General features: G+C 35.0%; 3 protein-coding genes across 4 annotated transcripts; 2 read left to right on the top strand and 1 right to left on the bottom strand.

Moving 5' to 3' along the window:
• Positions 1–817: 817 nt before the first annotated feature.
• On the top strand, positions 818–5,916 carry LOC144453149 (uncharacterized). 2 transcript variants are annotated; one of them, XM_078144431.1, is made up of 2 exons: positions 818–1,251; positions 1,767–5,916. In XM_078144431.1, exon 2 carries the CDS (start codon positions 1,936–1,938, stop codon positions 3,424–3,426), a length of 1,491 nt encoding a protein of 496 aa, XP_078000557.1. In that variant the 5' UTR covers positions 818–1,251; positions 1,767–1,935; the 3' UTR covers positions 3,427–5,916. The 2 variants fall into 2 exon arrangements, with proteins under 2 accessions (XP_078000557.1, XP_078000565.1); XM_078144439.1 differs by having other exon boundaries at positions 818–1,350.
• A 6,527-nt stretch (positions 5,917–12,443) lies between these two features.
• Positions 12,444–15,598, bottom strand: LOC144453356 (UPF0669 protein v1g209471-like). Its single transcript, XM_078144630.1, has 2 exons — positions 15,467–15,598; positions 12,444–13,305 (listed from the first exon to the last, which is right to left on the bottom strand). Exon 2 carries the CDS (start codon positions 13,220–13,222, stop codon positions 12,728–12,730), a length of 495 nt encoding a protein of 164 aa, XP_078000756.1. The 5' UTR covers positions 13,223–13,305; positions 15,467–15,598; the 3' UTR covers positions 12,444–12,727.
• A 255-nt stretch (positions 15,599–15,853) lies between these two features.
• LOC144453497 (uridine diphosphate glucose pyrophosphatase NUDT14-like) lies at positions 15,854–20,047 on the top strand. The gene is made up of 5 exons (XM_078144807.1): positions 15,854–15,943; positions 16,048–16,091; positions 16,908–16,972; positions 18,440–18,641; positions 19,584–20,047. The coding sequence occupies exons 1-5, from the start codon at positions 15,860–15,862 to the stop codon at positions 19,816–19,818; spliced, it is 630 nt and encodes a 209-aa protein (XP_078000933.1). The 5' UTR covers positions 15,854–15,859; the 3' UTR covers positions 19,819–20,047.
• Positions 20,048–20,242: the final 195 nt, after the last annotated feature.

Genomic DNA, 20,242 nt, shown 5'->3' with positions numbered 1-20,242 from the left:
ATATATAGTCAAAGGGTTGTTATATTTAGTTTGTAGACCTAAAAAACAACAATCTATGAAATATTACACGCCCCTGTGGTCTATAGCTATCGTTCAATGTGCCCAGTGTTACAAATTGACAACCTAAGTGCAGCAGAGTTCGTTCCACTAACCCGGATTACGATAAACGCTCACCTGCAATGAAAGCAGCATTGTATTAAAGTTAAATTCCTTTACACTACTATTACACTGAAAGGCTTCTAGGGCTGCCAATTAAACTAGATATTACTCATTATACGTATTACACAAGTCCTCCACATAGTGAACGCAAACATTCCTTTGTTGTTGCCAATACCCATGATACCAGGCAACAATCCACAGTTGTCTAATATCTGACAATCACGACAAGTTAACTTGCTAGAGATGTTTGTTTTCATCTTACTTCGATTCTAACGGTCTGCTGTTATCATTTCTGACAGAGGTTATCTGGCATCAGTATGACACAATGCATACTGCACTATGCATGCTATGACTTGGTGGTGGCTGACTGGTTTAATATTCAATGATAGTTTGGTCAATGACTCACCAATGTATACAAATGTAAATATTGGTAGACCAGAAACTCCAGCCCAAATGGAACATAGTGAGATGACGACATGTCTCCCTTAGCATGGCCTCGATATCAAACGTATAATGCTAAAAATAAAACAAATACCAGGATGTTTTTTCCTCTCTTTGAAAGCAAGTCACCATTTCCTGACACGATGATGTCATCCCCTGGCTGCTAGCGTTGAGATGTATTAATACATGTAAATTGTTATCGTTACTGTCATGTTCCCGGTGGGGTTTACATGTATTCAAAGGAACAGCGGTGAGACTTTTCGAAAAGAAGATTAGAAAGTAAATCTGCCGTTATGCAAATCAGACTAACATTTCGTACGAGTACGACGAGTATTTTACAGAAGTGAGACTTATTTATTATTGAATTGTACCAAGTCGACTTACATTTATTAATAGCTGCGGGCAGTCTTCTGTGTCTATGACGCGCCAGTGATACATTGTATTCTTGAGCGGACTACTTTCATGCTATTTTTACCAGTATCGTGAATGGTATGCACCTATTCAGCAGAGCTCCGTCTAAATGGTGAAGTGGTTGAATCGATACATTGATCTAATGCGTAGAGGTCTTTGTTGTACGTATTAACTGATGGGCAGATAGTACTCACCACTGTTATTCTACCAGGACACTGCGAGCTTGTATCTGGAATTCAAGTAAGTTGGCGGGAGACCTTGCCATATTTTAACCTCTTGCACTGCGTATTCCACAGTGTAGTCACACCCAGACAATTGAGAGGACAACAAGTATTGAAAGTAAGTTTTCGGTTCATGGAGCTTCATGACTAGGTGGAAAGCATGCCCTTTTTCAACCAGTCGTGTACTAGCAAAGGGCAGCAAGTTGTGTAAATTTGGTGGCTAGAAAAGTGCGGCCTTGATTTATTCACCTGTGGTACTTTAAAGTACTCATCTACATTCTTGTTGTAAAGTTCAATTGTACCTTGACAGTTGACATTGTTTATTCACCACCTGGGTTGGCAAGTAAGCTGTATTATGTTGTAGTATTTATCCAGGCGCGGTCATCTCCAAAGTCGAATACTAGTACTACCCTGACATTGACACCTGGGTGAGTATGGTGTTAACAACTTGACAGTATTTGTTACATATGTAAGGTATTGCTTTCAAAACGCTCATGGTGAAATTAACTTAAAATGTACACCTTTCTTTTGTAGATTAGCTTGACTACCCGACCAAAACGACCTGAGGAGACTATAGATTTACATGCTACATGTACCAGCCTTCACATATGAAATGAACCATATTGGTAATTAACTTGTACAACATATATCACGGGAGGTAACCAGTGAACACGTTATCTTGACAACCAGTAAGTAAACTAACATGGCTTACTACGATGAGCGAGATGATACGTCCCACTACTACGACATGGAGTATGAAGAGAACGGCGAGTATAGATATGGCATTGGTCAGTACGGTGGCGTGTCGGATGAAACAATGGTATCAGAGCCTCAAGGTCAGGCATTTGTCAACAGGTCCAAGACATCGCCATCTGCAGCTGCACAAACTAGCAAAATACCAAAGCGACGTTCGTCGGGTATTCCCCTACCTAAGCATCGAAATGAAACAAGAAAGATAAGCCCAGCTAAAGACAGAACCAGAACAGATACCCCAGATAACAAACCACCTACATCTACACAACATAGGAGTAGTGGGACACCTTCGAGAACTCGTAGTGCAGAAGTACTTGTACGTGATTTGAAAACGCCAGATTATGATACAGAGGAAGTTAACTCACAACGATTAACACGGGGTGAAGATGAGGTCGACTTTAACCAATCATCGTCAACTGTTTTATTTGAGAAGCTGACAGTACTGGAAGAAAGATTAGACTCTGTATCGAAAGATACCGGACTGTCCAGTCTAGACACCCTTGAAAGATTATCAGCTATTCACGAACGCATGAACCAATTGGAAGACCAAAATTTCAAAATTCTAGAAGAAGTAGCAAAGCAACCAAATATGCTGAACGGCACCGAAACCAAACAGAGTGACGTCGAAGAAGCACGTGGAGTAGAAACCATGGAAAAACTCACTCATTTGGAGGACAAATTAGAAGCTGTGGTGTCCAATAACGAGTCAACCATCCAAACTATTCAGAGTATTACAAATACAATACTCACGGAAATGGCAGAGAAAATAACAGGTCTGCAGAATAACATGGTGCAAACCGAACAGAAAATAACGGGGAATATCAAAACAGACATGGAAAATATGACTAAACAGTTATTTGAAACCGGAGACAAAACTCAAGAATTGCAAGTCGAAAACGCTACTTTAAGAGCCAAAGTTGCCCAAATGGATGCGACAACAAGACGACTGCAAGAAAAAGAGGCGATGATTCAGAAACTTGAACAAGAAAATAATAAACTGAAACTGGAGTCAAATAGGCAACTTGATCTTGCTAAACGTTCAACCGATAAAGATGAACAAATTCGGAAACTTGAACTCGAAAAGTCAAATCTACAAAAAGATGCCAGCAAACTAGAAATGGTTTCCAAAACTTTGACTGAGAAAACTGAGAGAATAAAACAAATGGAGCGTGAAATGGCCAGCTTGAAAACAGAGTCAGCAAAGGTGCAAACCTTGACTACAACTGTACAAACCAAAGAGTCGAAAGTCAAAGAACTGGAACAACAGATATCGAATGTGAAATTACAACTTTCGCAGGCAGAAGCTACAATTATCACTCTGAAACAAGAGGCTCAAAGTCAGAAAGCCATGGCACAACAAAACGCAAACCAAGCTGAGAGTAGCGAAGAGCAAACGTCGAGCAAAAAATCAAAGAAAGGCGGAAAATTCAAACTCTTTTAATTGCTGTGCCTTGAGGCTGGCTTCGTACCATACACGTGGTATTTAGAAAAAACACACCAAGTTTGTTACTGTGTTGGTGATATGCCTGACAGTGTCCGAGTAAGATAGAGGTGATACATCATCATCTTGTTTGATCTTGTAAACAGACTATATTATATAGGGTTACGACCCATGTAAAATGATAGATGGCAATTATTGACAATATGACTACATTCTTTACAGGATAAATTGGCTAAAGTGGCATAATACACCACATTGCAGATCGATTTCATGAAACAAATGGTCTTGCGTCTGGTAAACTGATCGACTGTAGCATATGAATAGTGTGATTAATGGTGTGGCTGTTCTAACTAATGACTGCCATCCTGAACATGTATTTACATGTATATGAGTTATGGGTATCACCTTCCGACAAAGTTTTGAAACAACATACACGCGACTTAAATTGTGAGATTTAAAACAATGACAAATGTAAAACTTGAATACAAAATATCTTGAAATATTCATTGATGAAGGTAAAACAATTCTAAACTATATCAAATGTGTACGCTGTGAATGGTTTCCATTGATATATATATATATAAGTTGTTGTTTGCTAAATTAAATATTGGTCTTTGATGTCAAGTTTACTTGTACAGGATGATTTTAGCATGAAACTCACAAACTGTGGCCAAAACATTGTAACTTGTAAGCTTGCCTTCTAATGTATTAGTAGGGCCGTTTTTCACCAAACGCTGCTATTTTACATCATCACATGTTTCTCTCATCACAGCCCTTAGTGAGAAACCTCAGAAGTCAGGTCACATAGAAAATGAGTTTAGCAACTATAACATGTTTTCACCTCAGCAATCCACTATCGTGGTTCATACCACTGAAAATACCTACGTAGAACACACTAAGAGATAATTAATGCTAAGTGTCTTCCTGATCAATAAGACTCCTTAATACGACATTTCACCTTTGTAGACGGTCTCGCAGTCTTAAAACACCCAACACACTGACTGTATAGATGTGGATATTTTACACTAAAATTAATTAGGCAAACTTAATAATACGACATTGGTTTTTAGTCAGGAATCTTTACACAACTACAAATAGCTTTCAAAGTTAATGAGTAATAAAAGATGATGTTAGTATAGCTGATAATTTGACACTAGAACGCGATACGCATGAACAATCCATATGACGGCCCAAGGCAGCAGGTCCAAAGAATGTGGCTGGTATCCAGTGTAGCTAACATGTAATATGATTGAACTTTAGTCCCAGCTACTTCTAAAGTTGACCCAAATTTAACAAAATCATTGGTAAGCATTTGTATTCCCTGCCTATAATCAGCGTGAATTCAGTTTACTACAATTTCACTTTCATACTATCAAGTTTTACACGCGTGTTTTGATCTAATGGTGCAATGGTAAACGTATTTTATATACCATAAGATGACAAATTATTTGTATAATATACAGCAAACGCCGTATTACTAGACTCGTTTAATCAAACTATTTTGTTATTTGAATGTACTCTGTCAAATTTAGTAGCTAGAATAGATCTAGACTAATGACGTCATCGGTCCGGGCTTATCAGTCTGATCTAGAATATATAAAAGAACGTCTCCATAATCTGGGATATCGTAGTGGGTAAGCTTACAATTAAAATGTATTAATATTATTATTACTATTATAGAATATAGTGAAATGTAAAGCGAGGACTATACTTTCAGTGGTTTAAACCATAGAGGTGATAATTATCTATGGTTGAATGTATATTTATGATATATTATTTGACATAACTAGCTTTACTTGAAATACCTGTATAACTAAGTAAGTTAAACGACAGTATTAAACCCATGGTATCCCATAATATTCTACGACTTCGTTGAAACTAAGCAGTACAGGTGCAGACTGAGGCCTAGTTATTTTTAGTTCTATTGATGACCTAATTACACATAGAGCAGTAGTCGTTATCTTTCGTGTCAACCATCCTCTACGTAAGATATCGATGTCGATACGAGTTATGTAAGACATCCAAATTTCCTCCAAAATGCAACCGCCATTAGTATTTTCTGAATCGACGCTTTGTCGCATCCCAGACAATATATGCTTTAAAAGAAGTCTGCCAACCCAGTGACGTGTTATATTTAAAGGGAGTGTACATGTAAACTGTGTACTATTATAGTATTTAAATATATGGCGAATATTTTCATGTTTAGACTCGCAGTTGAGTTGTAATATGTCGATTTCTAGTCCTGCTTTTATTCCCATTTCTTTCTAGATATAAATATATTCATTCGGAATTGTAATTTGTTTTGAGAGTTTAATAAAAACAATTTTGACTATCACTGATATGTTTTTATCATTGTTATAATTTGTAGCCGAAACTTTAGCACTTTCGCTAGATTGGTGTATACACCAACTGACGTATGGGTTGCCATGCTAACACCATGGAAGCAGACCAAGGACATATTTCATCTCGTTTCTTTATGTAATGTACTAGTATTTGTCGAGCGCTGTTCCCTTTCCTGTTGCTAGGCTTGTCCAGTTTCTGTCCAGTTTCATGCTATATTTGGGATGAAACTATAATCTCTCAATCCTCACTAGAGAGGGCGGTCTGACATATCTAGGAACCCCATTTGTTTCAATATTTGGCCTCCGTTGTAGAAACTTTTATTATGTAATTGGAATTTCATTTTTATTCATTTAACTGTGTACTTCATTGTTATTGTAAGAGCGGTCATGATGTTTTCCCACGGTTGGATGGACACAGTAAACTTTAAATTAAGTGTGATCGTATGGAAACCTTCGACAGCGGCTTCAACTACTACAACTTAATTGTATCCTCCTACACGTTTCTTTCTGTTCGTGTTGTCTTTGTAAGACGCTATAAGTATTTACCCGCGTTGATTGAAAAAACGAAAACAATTGGTATTTTGACTGAAGAGAAACATAGAGATAAAAGAATCATGTGAAGTGATTATGCAATTGTCTATTTACACTACAATTACAGTTTGACCATATAAACAAGATAATGGCAACATTCTGAATGGAAAATATAATGATAGCTGTAGATTCAAGTGGCGACGTGTATGCACCCTTTTCTTATTGTTATTGTTAGTTTCCAGTCTCACAGTTCAAGTCGTGTTACTTTTACATGTATTAGGCCAAAACTGTCAAAAACCATGCTGAATTAAAAATAGTGTCTTCAAAAAGAGTTGCAATTTTAATAAATATCTGTTATGCTACATTCGCACATTCCCATTCTTTACATAAAATACCGAAATTTCGTTTTTAAAGTTGCAATTTATTTTCCATCGTCGTTATTTTAACGGACGGATGTTTGAATAGATATAAAGTTTTACATGTATGTTATGTTATGCTCATATAATTTATGTAACACTGCTTTCATAAGGAAATTGATGACATCTGATAGGCAACGTCCTTTATTTTACAAACCCATTATAATGGTGAATTACAAATGAAACTACGTAGAGAGAATGTCTGAACTGTTACACTACAAAGAGGTACCCAGTATGTTTATTCGATTTTTTAAAGAAATTGATGAAATGAAACTTTATCTTATATAAACAGAATAAGTTACTGAGCTTTCATACACACACACACACACACACACACACACACACACACACACACACACAAACACACGCACACGCACAAGCACACGCACGCACATGCACACACACACACGCACACACACACACAACCCCCAACACACATACACACACACACACACACACACACACACACACACACACACACACCAGTGTGACACCTGTGTGTAGTTGTATTGGCCGTTCAAGCACGACAGCAGGAAATACGACCCAAAACATATTAAACGCTACAGTTGGACGAGGGATGATTAGAAGTGAACGAATACAAACACTGATACATGTATGTGCAGATAGCTAAGTGAAGGGGAAATTATTAATGGAAAAAATTGTAGACAGCTAGCTGATAGCAACTGAGGTCAAACTTGCCGCAAACTCATGATAAATATGTTATAGTTTGACCTTTTGCTGAAGTGATGACGATTTGATTTCAAACAGATGTTGTTTATTCAAGTATAGGTTCACCAAGTAAGTCTTGATAAAAGTAGAATTGTTATCACTTTAACAGCAGTTGTTTTCATCTCGCGATAAGCATAACTAATACTTAAGAAAACAATGTAATCTTCTGAATACGTGTTGTATGGAAACTTTGTACGATAGAAACGGTTGCCTATACTTTGGAAACTATCATGGTTTGAAAAGACAGTACAGCAAGGACGTATTAAAGTCAACCAATTCTTTCAGACTTCGAGTACAATATGGAGAAAGTAATGCTACCGTTGGTATTTGAACTTTTAAACTCACTTCATAACTTCACTATTACTTAACCTGCCATTATTCTGAAGTCCGCCACGACAGAAACATCCTAGAAATATTGCTATATGATTTAGAAGGCAAAGAAAACTGAACCAATAATGTACAATAATATTGAACAATGTGTGTGACACATGTAGATGTTTATGGTTGGATAGATCAAGATATATCTTTACTACTCAAAACTCACTTTTTTTCTCTCTCGAAAACTTTTCCTCTGTTCTGTGTTGTAAAACTTACCATTTGTGTCGCATTTGTAATACACAATCATGCATTAGTGATCTACAATATGCCAATTGAATTTCGACCTAAGTACCCGTTGACGGACTGTAACGAATGGTTTATGAACTTACACTTTTATCACAATGCTTTACGATTGTATCCGTTCCTAGATACGTTGTACACCAGTCGTGTGGCAAGTCTGGACAAAATTAAAACTAGTGACATGCTTCTCAGGTCAATTACATTTTGGCTCGTCCCTTTGGTGCTATCTAATTACACTAATTGAGCCCCTAGGACCACTTATCTCAATGAGCATTTCACCACCATTCATTTAGTTTGTATTTCACAATTGCTGTACATGTCACTGAGGTAATCATCGTATGACAATTACGATATAATTTTTAATAACAAGTATAACGAGACTTTCAACAAGACTGTGATACATACTATGGCATATACGTGATGCATCACTGTAGATACAAACTATAAAATTGTTACCTTTAAATAAGGGTGACCCTATTTTGTTTTGTTTCTCATTACTCGACCAACCCAAATTTTCAGCGCCGGCATCAAAATATTCGCCCTTAATATTTGCGTAACAGCGCCCTCTCTGGCAAGAATAAAAACGTGTCTAGCCTGTTGACGTCATGTACAGTCATGGCGGCGGCGACGACGATACTTGTTCACGAACAGAGCATTTCTTTCATGATGGAAGTTATTCAATTAGGGGGTCTGAACACATGCCAATTGTGTGGAAGGTGGGAAAGGGCTTGTTACCAGGAATCCAATAAAAAGAAGATAGAGGAGGAAAAGGAGAGGCAGAGAAAACATGACAGAGATGATTTTTTCACTTGTTTTCAAGTTGTTTTATAAAATCGACCGACCAACCAATAGTTGCTATGAAAAAGTATTGAGAAACAAAAACATATGGTCACCCTATGCACACAAAATTGGGATGTTGAAATGGTATGCTGTGTTGCTGTTATGTACGTACGTATGTACATGTATGTATGTATGTATGTATGTATGTATGTATGTATGTATGTATGTATGTATGTATGTATGTATGTATGTATGTAAGTGCTTATATATTTTTGTTGTTGTTGACATGCTTACTGTATACAAAAAATAAGCCTGGTTCCCTTGTTGGTAGTCAAAATAAATACATGTGTAATACTTATTAATGTTCAGAAAAATAATCATCCACATCTTACTGTCAGGTTTATGACAGTACAATAAACACTAGTGAAAGGTAATAAGTAATGTCACCACAAAAGCTTGTGTACATGGCCAAATTGATGAATGTGTTTCATAATTTCTACTTGGTTGATATTTTGAACATTCCAGGTTGCTATTCGAAATCATGCAAATTCACTCGTAATCCATTACTTGGAAGGTTATCTATTTATTATCTAGATACTGTGATTTGTATCAAAAGAGAAAGTAGAAATAAACAAATTTAGTGTAATACCAATGTAATGGCAGTATCAGTATTCACTGTGTGTATGAAACATGCCATGTAATTGGTTATTCTGAATGTTAATCAGTCACATTTTAATTTCACTGTCACTTCTACAACATCTACATTTGTATCATTCAATCTTAACACTATTTGTTTGATAACATGCAACATGGCTTACAATTTTTACTACTTATTTCAGTGAAATTTGCATCTATTTACTCACTCATGAGTTCACTGAAAATAAAGCAAAAGTTACTTTCCATTTCATCTATGTTTAATATAACACATACAATTACCAAATACTAGCAAAGAAAAACTTACAGAATACTACAGCTCTGAAAGTTAACAATACTAAAATATTCCCATGATAAAGACTGGAAATCAAGAAAATAAGAAAGTATATCACTGTAAGAACAGACAATGTAAGGAAGATGCAACAGATTATGCAATGATGGTGTAAGGCACAAATATTTTGACTTTTAAAGATCCTGAGAATTTATGATAACAAAATAGATTCTACAAGTTCTTAATCTTACTACATAAAAAGTCAAAAGTTACATGTGATTATAGTAGATATTTTCCTGTAGAGATCATTGTTTGTTATCGCTGATGTATTAGTAACTAAACTAGTTCCAACTGAAGGTTACATTGAAGATGTGGCAGGAGAACATATGAATGACGAATGTGATCACTTGTTATCAATATAAACTATATCCTTACTGATTGTGGATTTCTGGGTGAAAGTCAACCTAGTATCTTTCAATCTGAACTTCAAAATATTTCATTTCTCAAAACTGAATCAACTCCTTACCATAAGTTAAGTTTACCATATATTAAATGGTAAACCGTAACCTGTTATTTTTCTTACCAAATGCAAGATTACACTTTAAAACTTTATAAACAGGGTTCCCTGGTTAATTTTCATGTAAGTATTATGTTGTCAAATGTTTCATGGTTATTTTGTACGGTACTATTGCTTGGCAAATATTTTTACAAAGAGGAAACTCATGATTGTAAAGCCACTAGCCTCTTTATGGCAGTGCTTAACAGACACCACCTCAAAGAGGTAGAAAATATATACTCTGACTTGTGAGAATGGGGAAACTAGAAACTCAGTGATATTGGGCATACTAGAAACTGTTGTGGGCACCATAGAAACTGTCAGTGAGCAACCTGAAAACTCAGTATGGGTCGCCTGGTTGCCTACCTAAAGTTGAAGCTTATATAAAGAAATGCTACATTGTGAGGATCACATGTTCTCATTATTTTTTTGACTTCATATTGTCAACTTTTTGTAGAAATAAAAATTCACTGATTTTAAAACTGGCAGCTAAAGATTATTTCATATTTACAGTCTCAATTTATCATAAATTATTCAATCCAGAAAAAATATATATGATTAGTTTGAGTCAAATATTGAGAAAAATATTTGTAAAGCTTTAGTTTCACATTAACCATAAGAATAACATGAAATATCGAATATTTGCATATTGCATTTATTAAATGTCAGACCATAGACCGTCATCAGAGATTAAATCTATTGTGAAATACTATACCATTATCATAGGTAATTCTGGATGTTTTTGGTTTATAGTCAAATGCATCTTTATTCAATTTTGTACAGTTGTGTATTGTGACATATTCAATTATGGATAAAACAATTTGAATGTACACTAAGGATAATTCAATTGCATTGTATTGTTTATGTGGACACTGTCTCTCACAATCCAAACAAAACAAACTTTTGCTGAGAGACTACTACGATCAGTTTCATCATGAAAAACGTTAAAATTCATCAATTTCTGTGCCTCTATCTATTGTTCATTTTTCTTGTTTAGTGGTTACTACTCCTATTAAACTTAAAGGTTGTTTTACTATTGATGATTTCCTACTATGTGTATGCCAGTCATGTTAATAGATATTTCCGAATAATTTCCATTTGCCGATTGAAATTCATTGATATTCACATAAGAACACATATACATGTATATGATGTGAATTATTAACAGGAAATGAAAAACTGTATGAAAATCTACCTAGAATGATCAAAATTTACAAAACTTGATTTTTCCCTCCAGTATTTACAAATCTATGATTTAGATGGTTTGTTCATTTTCAGCTAAAACTATATACTACTTGACACAATCAACCGAGTTGTTTCTTTCAATATATGGCTTGCCCATATACTGTATTAATAACATAAAGATATCACTTGCAAGAATTAAATTTATGTTGAAAACTACATATACCCCAGTACTTGACTTCTATCAATAACAGTTTATACCATGGTGAACTTAGACTTGTACACTTGTAATTATACAGTACTGTACTTGATCAGTTAAAAAATATCTATAAAAAATATCTGTATTTCTACGTTTCAAATGCATCTTGTCTTTTACCAAGGTTCATTGATCTCTTAGTTATTGGTGTCATCTTTGCAAACAGACTTTTGTGAGAGCAGTCTATTTGTGTGTCTACGTGTTATGTAATGCTATTGAAAAAGGCCTTGGTTACAGCAGTTGCTATTATGTATATATGCACATACATATGTTCAATACTACCTCATATTTTATAGGAAGAGATTCCATTATACATGCCTCCCTCTCTTTTAGTTCCAGTAGTTATGTTATCCCATGTGATCAGCTGTGACTCCATTTATCAAATAAGACCTAATATTGCATGTGATCACCAGATAGACATAATTGGTCAAAGGATAACACTAGTTTATGATCGACTGTCAGTTTTAAACAGGTTTTATATCTTTTACTTTCCTTTCATACTTTACTGCAGTTATGCTGTCCTATTATTTAACAACATCCCTAATCTGTAAATAAACATAATAAAATAAACATTTGATGTTCTCAAAATAAAATTTAGGCACCGATAACAACGCCCTATTTGTGTATTAATAGAAAACATGGCTAACAAGGTGGTTAGTAAAGTTGGCTAGTTACATTCCAACTACATAGAATTGCAACCCAATGAAATTAACAAAGTAACTGAAAAAAATATTTTTGGATATTGAAGGTGGGAAACCATCACCTTATCAACCTGCCAATTTGTAATGCTGTAAAGGTGAATGTTTTCTTTTTAAGATTACTGGGCTTCCTACAATGGGTACTCAGTCCGAAGTTGAACTTTGTCTATACTAGTAGTATTGAACTACATTATCACTACTGAAACCATGATATGCAATGATAATGCTTTTTTTTCAGAGTTGTGGAAATTTGGGCTGGATAGCATGGTCATACTAATATATCAAATAATATTTTCAAAATGTTGACAAAAATAGTCCATAGAATGTTATCCTCTTCTGAATCAGAATGACCCTTATGCTGGACTTGGTCCCATTGGTTGGAGGAGTCAGTTGCATAGTCTAACACTACACTAAGTCTGTAGTCACTGCTAAAGAAATAAACATGTCCATAAACACCCACTCCTATAGGACGCTTGAAATCTTTGGGTATCTCCACCCTGTCTTGTCCACAACTAGCTGCCTTCAGGTCATAGTCATCATAGTCAGGGTTCATATTAGTTTGAGATATATAGATATCTGCATCTCCCTTTAGAGTATCAAGCACTATAGAAAGATCACCTTCTCTTGACAATCTGTAGTATGTAAAGTTTCCAGAACCAATTGTCCCTGTAAATGTCTGTATAACATACTGTCCACTACATAGATTGAACACAGCAGTGACAATCATGATGACACAAATAGCAAAATAGTTGTTGACTGACATAGTGAAGGCTTGAATGCAATATCACTTCCTCTACAACATAATAAGCCAGGTACTTGAGTGACAATCACACCACTTTTGGGCTACTAGAAAAGACAAGGAGTTAAAAATAGACAGTCAATGTTTCATATATTCATTGAGTGTAACTTCTAAAAACAATAGTCACACATTGTATGATTCAAAGTTTGTTTTGAAACCCCAGCTCTAACATATTACAGCAGGAGACAGCATGCCCTTTGACCATCTTTCTGATTGTGAGTCTTTACTCGATTACAGTATGGACTTTAATGTTTATTCTGACAAAAGTCCAGACTTTGTTTGTATACCTACACAAAAGAATGAAAACAATCTTTGTAAATCTGTGGATAACAGAATTTTATCAGATACATGACCTCTTTATAATGTTAGAAGGTGAACAATATATATTTTTTCTTTGATTTTAATCTTTTTTTTAATTAACAGAAAAAAAGGGGCAAAGCTATGAATAGTTGTATGTATGTATGTATGTATGTATGTATGTATGTATGTATGTATGTATGTATGTATGTATGTGTGTGTGTGTGTGTGTGTGTGTGTGTGTGTGTGCGTGCGTGCGTGCGTGCGTGCGTGCGTGCGTGTGTGTGTGTGTATGTATGTATGTATGTATGTATAAATAAATTATGAGCATTCTATCAATATAAAAAAGCTGACACTAGTTACTTGTAATGTTAAAAGGACTGATCATAGTCACAGGACTAAATATAGGTAGGAGAGAAAGTATATTCATTATACATACATTGTATATTAGAATTATCATACTGCAGACAAATTACTGAATACCTTATGACTTTTAACCTTATATCTATATTTTCTATCATTACAAGTGGAGTTCATGATATGGGCATGATTCATAAAGGCAGATACCTGAATCCCTATCTAATAATCTTTATTTATACTGGATAGTTCTTTAAGCATTGAACGCTTGTCTCCCAAGAAGTCCAGTGAGGGCCATCCCCCACGGGTTCAGTGTTAATGCAGGAGGAAACCGGAGTACCCGGAGGAAACCTGCGTTGTTCGGCAGAGTCAAACTGAACGACACTCTTCTTACTTACAGTAGGGAAATTTAATCAAGCCCTGTACGGGGTTCGAACCCTGACCGCATTGGTAAGAGGCGGATGGTTTAACCACTCGACCACCGACAACCCTAGGGTTGCTAGGGGTGGCAGACAAGCTACGGACAGATTCCAATATATTAGGGTTTTAGATCTAGGTTTGATTTGCTGAAGAGAAGGCTTGTATGCTCAGTCTTAATATCAAATTACCTATCTTTATATAAGTATTTTTAGGCCGAGTTTTTTCAGAGCCATTGTTATTATACCATTGGGAATTGTGCCTATACTTATCTATGATAAATATACATAATACTAGTGTACAAGCTTAATTGCATTAAAAGTATCTGCTGAATGGCATGCAGTGTATGTTGTAATGAATAATCATCTGCTATATAATTGATATGGCGTAGAGTATTACATGTAAGTATGTGGCACATAGAGAAGAGACTAGGATCTATGTTTATTTCATTGCATGGAAGCCAAAATATGGAAAGAAGCTGTCGTCATATTAATAAAAAAAAATTCTGAGTGTAGTGTGATTTATAATATTCACTATATATCATCCATGGCATCATACATGTAATACATTTCAAATCCAATGAAATAACACAGTGGTTAAATCATTTGGCATTGAATGCAGCAGGTTTAAATGTAGTAACAGTATGCTTGTTCTATAAAACATAAACAAAAAATACACAAACAAAACATAAACAACCATAAAGTTATTGGTTGTTTTGAGCATACACAAAAACAAACAAACCAAAAATACATCACTTACAGCATTGAGTGTTGTGGTTTAATGATAGTATAACTTCGATAGACCCTAGATGTTACCACTATTTGCAGCTATGGTGATACTACATGGACACTTTCTACGTACAGGACGAGGAAAAACGCCCTCATCAGGGTGTGACAGTTATTACCTGTCGTTACCGAACTGCAATGTTTATTCTGTGGTTTCCTTTCTGTTCTTCCAGGAGGAATTTGTAGACATATATGAAATACTATTATATATATTCGTCTAGGTATGGGGACAAAATTGTTCATTACATAATATCGGCCTAAACGTTGCTTGTCGCGTTGGCCATGCTGAGCCTGAGAGGCTACGTGCAACAGTTGTTCGTTCACATTGCCTAAATGTTATTTTAAGTCTTACCTGAATTATGTTATTCTGTAGATTCGTGACTCTGTCCTTTACATAAACGAACATAAACATCCGACAATAGCCTTATTCGGAGTCTCGGAAAATCAACCTGTCTTCCCATACCACGAAATCTATGCATCAAACGCACGCACGACGGGTTGAGCGTATTGAACTTTGAACTTTCGAGTCCAGCCTTTGTCAAAATGTATAATAATGTATTTTAGTTTTTGCGTATGTAAATACGACCAATAAAGGCAAATTAACAAATCGGATTTTATACCTAAATTTGTAGGTTTGTAAATGATATTGTTCATATTTACATCCAAATATAGCTGATTTTTCTTTGTCTTAAATATATGTGTTGGATGAGGAGAATATCGAAGGTCTTCCCCTTCACGAGTCAGTATGGCAGACCGTATCAGTGATGTTCACATACTTCCGTGTTCGGATTCCAAATATATAAAGCCTTTCACGATAAATTATACACAGGTACAGCTGAAGTCAAGCGTTTATTTTTTGATCGAAAATTTGAATAATAAAGATTTAAATTCATTTACATGTAATCTTTCGTCGTTTGGTATTTTTGTCAACAGAACGGTGAACAGAAAAAATGGGACTACACCAAAGTACACGACAGGTAAATGACGGTTTGTTGTCTCGAAAGTCTACACATTCACTTCATGCATTGTGTAATAGAATAAATAATTTCACTAGGGTAGAATTTCTTTATTTCTTTATTATTTATTTATTTATTTATTCTGGATAGTTCTTTATAGCCTGTATTAACTATATAAACACTCAAGAAGTCTAGTGTCAGGGCCGTGGGTTTAATGCAGGAGGGAAAATCTGCGTTGTTCGATAGAGTCAAACTGAACGACACGCTTCTTACTGACAGCGTGGTCAATTTTAATCAAACCCCGAATGTGGTAGTGGTAAGAGGCAAATGGTTTAACCACTTGGCCACCGACAGCCCCTAAGTTATAAACCACATTGACTCCATGGAATATCTAAATGGTTCCATTTACCATGTCAAAACTCTACTTTTGATAAAGAGCTAGAAAAGAGGTGGTTTACAGTATTTTGGAAAACATCCCCAGAGAAAATTGTTATCTTTGGAATTGTTATCAATGGAACAAAAGCTTCAGTATACTGTATAGTGTCACTTTAGTGTTGTAAAATGAGTAACTGTAATTTCTATAAAAATAAAAATATCCATGCTGCAGCCACAGGAGAGGGCTGCTATATATCCCTACCAACAAATAGTCCATGAATGAGACAGAGCACATGGAAAGTAATGTATTAATAATGTACGGTATCAATTGATACTTATAGTTAAATATTTATGACAATGAAAACGACATCATTTTTTAATTGTTTGTTACACACCAAATCAGCAGTAACCAAGGGTTGATATTCTAATTACATGTACATTATGTGTTTGTTTATTTTTCAGTGTTATAATTATGATATTCAATGTCACCAGAAAAGTCTTTGTTATGGTCAAACAGTTCAGACCAGGTAAGAAGTAACACAATTATTTGAGCTTTCTGCATGGATTGTATAGCTGCATTTGACATATATTTAAAGTCATGTACATGGAAATTTAAAATGGCCATATGGATGAGGATTTGATATTTATTTTGGATTTTTAATTTATAAAACAATTTTATCATGGTTTCCTACTTGAAAAATCAATGTGAAACAACACATGCCAAGTATTTGTTTGTAACTCAATAAATTGCAAAAGCTTAATAAACTTGTAAAATCTTTGTTATTGTACGTACAATAACACACTTTTTACATATGTTTTAGCTTTTTACAAAGTATTGAGATACAAACAAAGACTTGGCATGTGTTGTTTCACATTGATTTTTCAAGTAGGAAACCATGATAAAATTGTTTTATAAATAAAAAAAAACAAACCCAATCCTCATCCATATATGGCCACTTTAAGTGGAAAGGAAAATTGGGTGCTCGTAATACAGCAATTCAATCTTTAAATGGATTGTCATTTTTCTAGTATGATCACTTACCTACAGTTTGTGATTATTACCTGAAAAAAGCAGCAAGATATTTAACAATATGGTAACCAGCAGATAAGTTATAATATACTGCAAGGTATATATGTATATAAATACCTGATAAAATTTGATATTTGTTGCATGTAGTATTATATGCCATTTTGAAATGTATTTCATGGCCAATTAAAAAATGCAACTAACCACCCATTGCAGAGGACACAAAAATACTTTTGCTATTCCAGCGACCCCAGTCAGTTAGGTACTGTTTTGTTGTAGACTGACAAGTGTGACAACAAATTGACAAAGTGACATCATCCACAAGTTTAACCATTTTCCCCCAAGAACAGATAAACAAATTTATTTCTTTTATCAATGGCAAAGTCCTTGAAATAAACAATGCTCATGTGGTGCAGTTACTTATTTCCCAGGGTTCAATTCACATCTATACAGAGCACAAATGTTGACTCTTAAAAAACCCAATTTTACTTCTCTTTTTTGAAAAGACACACGACTCACACACTCAAACACCCAAACATATATCTTTCCTAGGATGTAAAACAACCTAAATGGCTTTATATTAGTTTCTACCAGTTTACATTCTCCTTGGAACATCATTCTGTCAATTAAAAGAAATTGAGATGAAATGAGAACTGTATTCTGAATGTTTATTGACTGTTTTATGGAAATGGTTTCTGTCTTGAATGAATCGTCATTTTGGCTACAAATTGCATTGATTTATTGACAATGTAATGCTTATTACTGACTAAAGTTGATAGTATTGGAACTGCCAGTTTAATCAAGTTTCATGTGAGGGACAATATAAGTGTCAGAATTACTGACACAGTTAGAATGATTAGGAATCATAATTTATCATTTTGGGTAGACTAAAAAACATCTCTTTTCAAAATTCTTCAAGCCTTTCGAAGCATATCTAATCATTGATTGCATCCTTTTCTCTTCTCAGCTGTATATGTTTCAAAAGTTGAAATTGCTAATGACAAGGTAGACACAGACAAATACCCAGGTTCTATTGGTATGACCTATGAACTCTGTGCTGGCATTGTGGACAAACAGTGTAGTTTACAAGAATTGGCAGCTGCAGAAGTCCTTGATGAAACAGGGTATGCTGTCCCAGCAGACAAAATAGAAAAAGTCTCTTCATACAGGTAAGTAGTAAGCCATTATACCCTATAGGCCAGTATTACAATATAACTGGCCAGGTGTGACAACAAACATATTATTGATGTTGTAGTTTTGAAGTAAATTCATGTAGCAATTGACATGTGTAATGGAAGTTGTGTCATTGAGGCTTAATTTTACTTGTGTGCTGGTTTTAGTCAATTTAAACCCACGTTGTATCTAACTTTAATAAGGGAAAGAGCTTATACTAGAAGAAGGCTGCTCAAATATAAACTCTTTGGCTGGCCAAGGGCCAACATCTTTATTTATGTTTTTCTACATACTATTGGTTTTACATATATGTCTTTTAGCAGGATGTTCCATCTAAGTCACATGTACTTGTTGAGTCATGAACTCATTCAAATAAAGAAATCTGGTTTATAAATGTTAAAATTAATGCTCTGTAATTTTTGAAAAGCAAAAATTGCTAACTTACAATACCATTTCTATATACATATTAGCTATTATATGTGTATCAGCCAATGCAGAAAGTAGAGGGGCTGGGCAGCTTAAGTTATTTTTGTTCAGTATTACCATGCCAATGATAGAGAGTAATTGGTTTTGGTTTGAAATAAGATATTTTTCAAACTCTTCCACTGTCTAGAAAACTTCCATTATCCATTATCCATTTCTATAGCACAATGCAAATGCTAAGTTAAACAGGTCAATGGTAGCATATAGTCACAATTTAGAATATAGTATTGCCCTGATTAATGACTTCCTAACAGTTCATCCACCCTCAAAGCTAAGCAAACATCATGATTGCTCTCAAAATTTCCAAATTAATAGTATGTCTTATGTCAAGTATTAAAGAATTCCTGAGTTGTGGAGTTCACTACATGATGTGATTGTTTGTCACATAGTGATCTCTGTCAGTCCTGACAATGCTGACAGGCTGGAATTGAAGTGGCCATATTTCTTTCTTGTAGAGCTGGAGTTGGTACAAGTGGTAGTCGTCAAACTCTCTTTTATACTGAAGTTACAGATGATATGAGAGTGTCTGAAGGGGGTGGTTTGAAGGAAGAAGGTGAATTGATTGATGTGGTTGATATACCTCTTAAAGACTCAAGACAATTCCTTAATGATGAATCCAAGGATAAACCTGGTGCACTTTTGTATGCTTTTATGTGGTTCTATGAAAATAAAGCCAAACAATTTCAATGATTTTATAAATGTTTATTTGTCATTGATGTCAATATTAAATGGACATGAGGGTATAACATTGAGGTTGTAAGTCATACCAATATTGGCTCCAGGTCAACCTTGCAGTTGTGTATTTCTCATTGACACCAGAGGGCGCACCAGTGAATGTTACCAAATGTTTAGCATTATTCTTACCTTTTGTCCATGATTTGTTGTACTTTGTATAATTCAATAAACTCTATATCCAGATTGAAATGTCAGTTTCCAATCATTTATAATAAAAGATTGTTATGAGTACTAAGCTTCCTTCAGTCAATTTTGTAGTAATAAGTGTTACATCAGTTCAACATACGTAGTTTGATTGAAGACTAAATTTTATGTAGCACTACCGACAGCAGGAGTTGTCAATATATGTATGTGGTCAGTGACATGGTTCACCGACAGC

This window comes from Glandiceps talaboti, chromosome 2 (assembly GCF_964340395.1).
Source record: "Glandiceps talaboti chromosome 2, keGlaTala1.1, whole genome shotgun sequence".
Taxonomy (NCBI): domain Eukaryota; kingdom Metazoa; phylum Hemichordata; class Enteropneusta; family Spengelidae; genus Glandiceps; species Glandiceps talaboti.
This window is presented reverse-complemented; position numbering and strand designations above follow the sequence as displayed.

Bases quoted from the DNA above. Each gene is read 5' to 3' on its own strand.
- LOC144453149 (XM_078144431.1), top strand. From the start codon at position 1,936: ATGGCTTACTACGATGAGCGAGATGATACGTCCCACTACTACGACATG.
- LOC144453356 (XM_078144630.1), bottom strand. From the start codon at position 13,222: ATGTCAGTCAACAACTATTTTGCTATTTGTGTCATCATGATTGTCACT.
- LOC144453497 (XM_078144807.1), top strand. From the start codon at position 15,860: ATGGCAGACCGTATCAGTGATGTTCACATACTTCCGTGTTCGGATTCC. The intron at 16,092-16,907 runs GTAAATGACGGT...TTTATTTTTCAG, and splicing joins TACACCAAAGTACACGACAG to TGTTATAATTATGATATTCA. The intron at 16,973-18,439 runs GTAAGAAGTAAC...TTCTCTTCTCAG, and splicing joins GGTCAAACAGTTCAGACCAG to CTGTATATGTTTCAAAAGTT.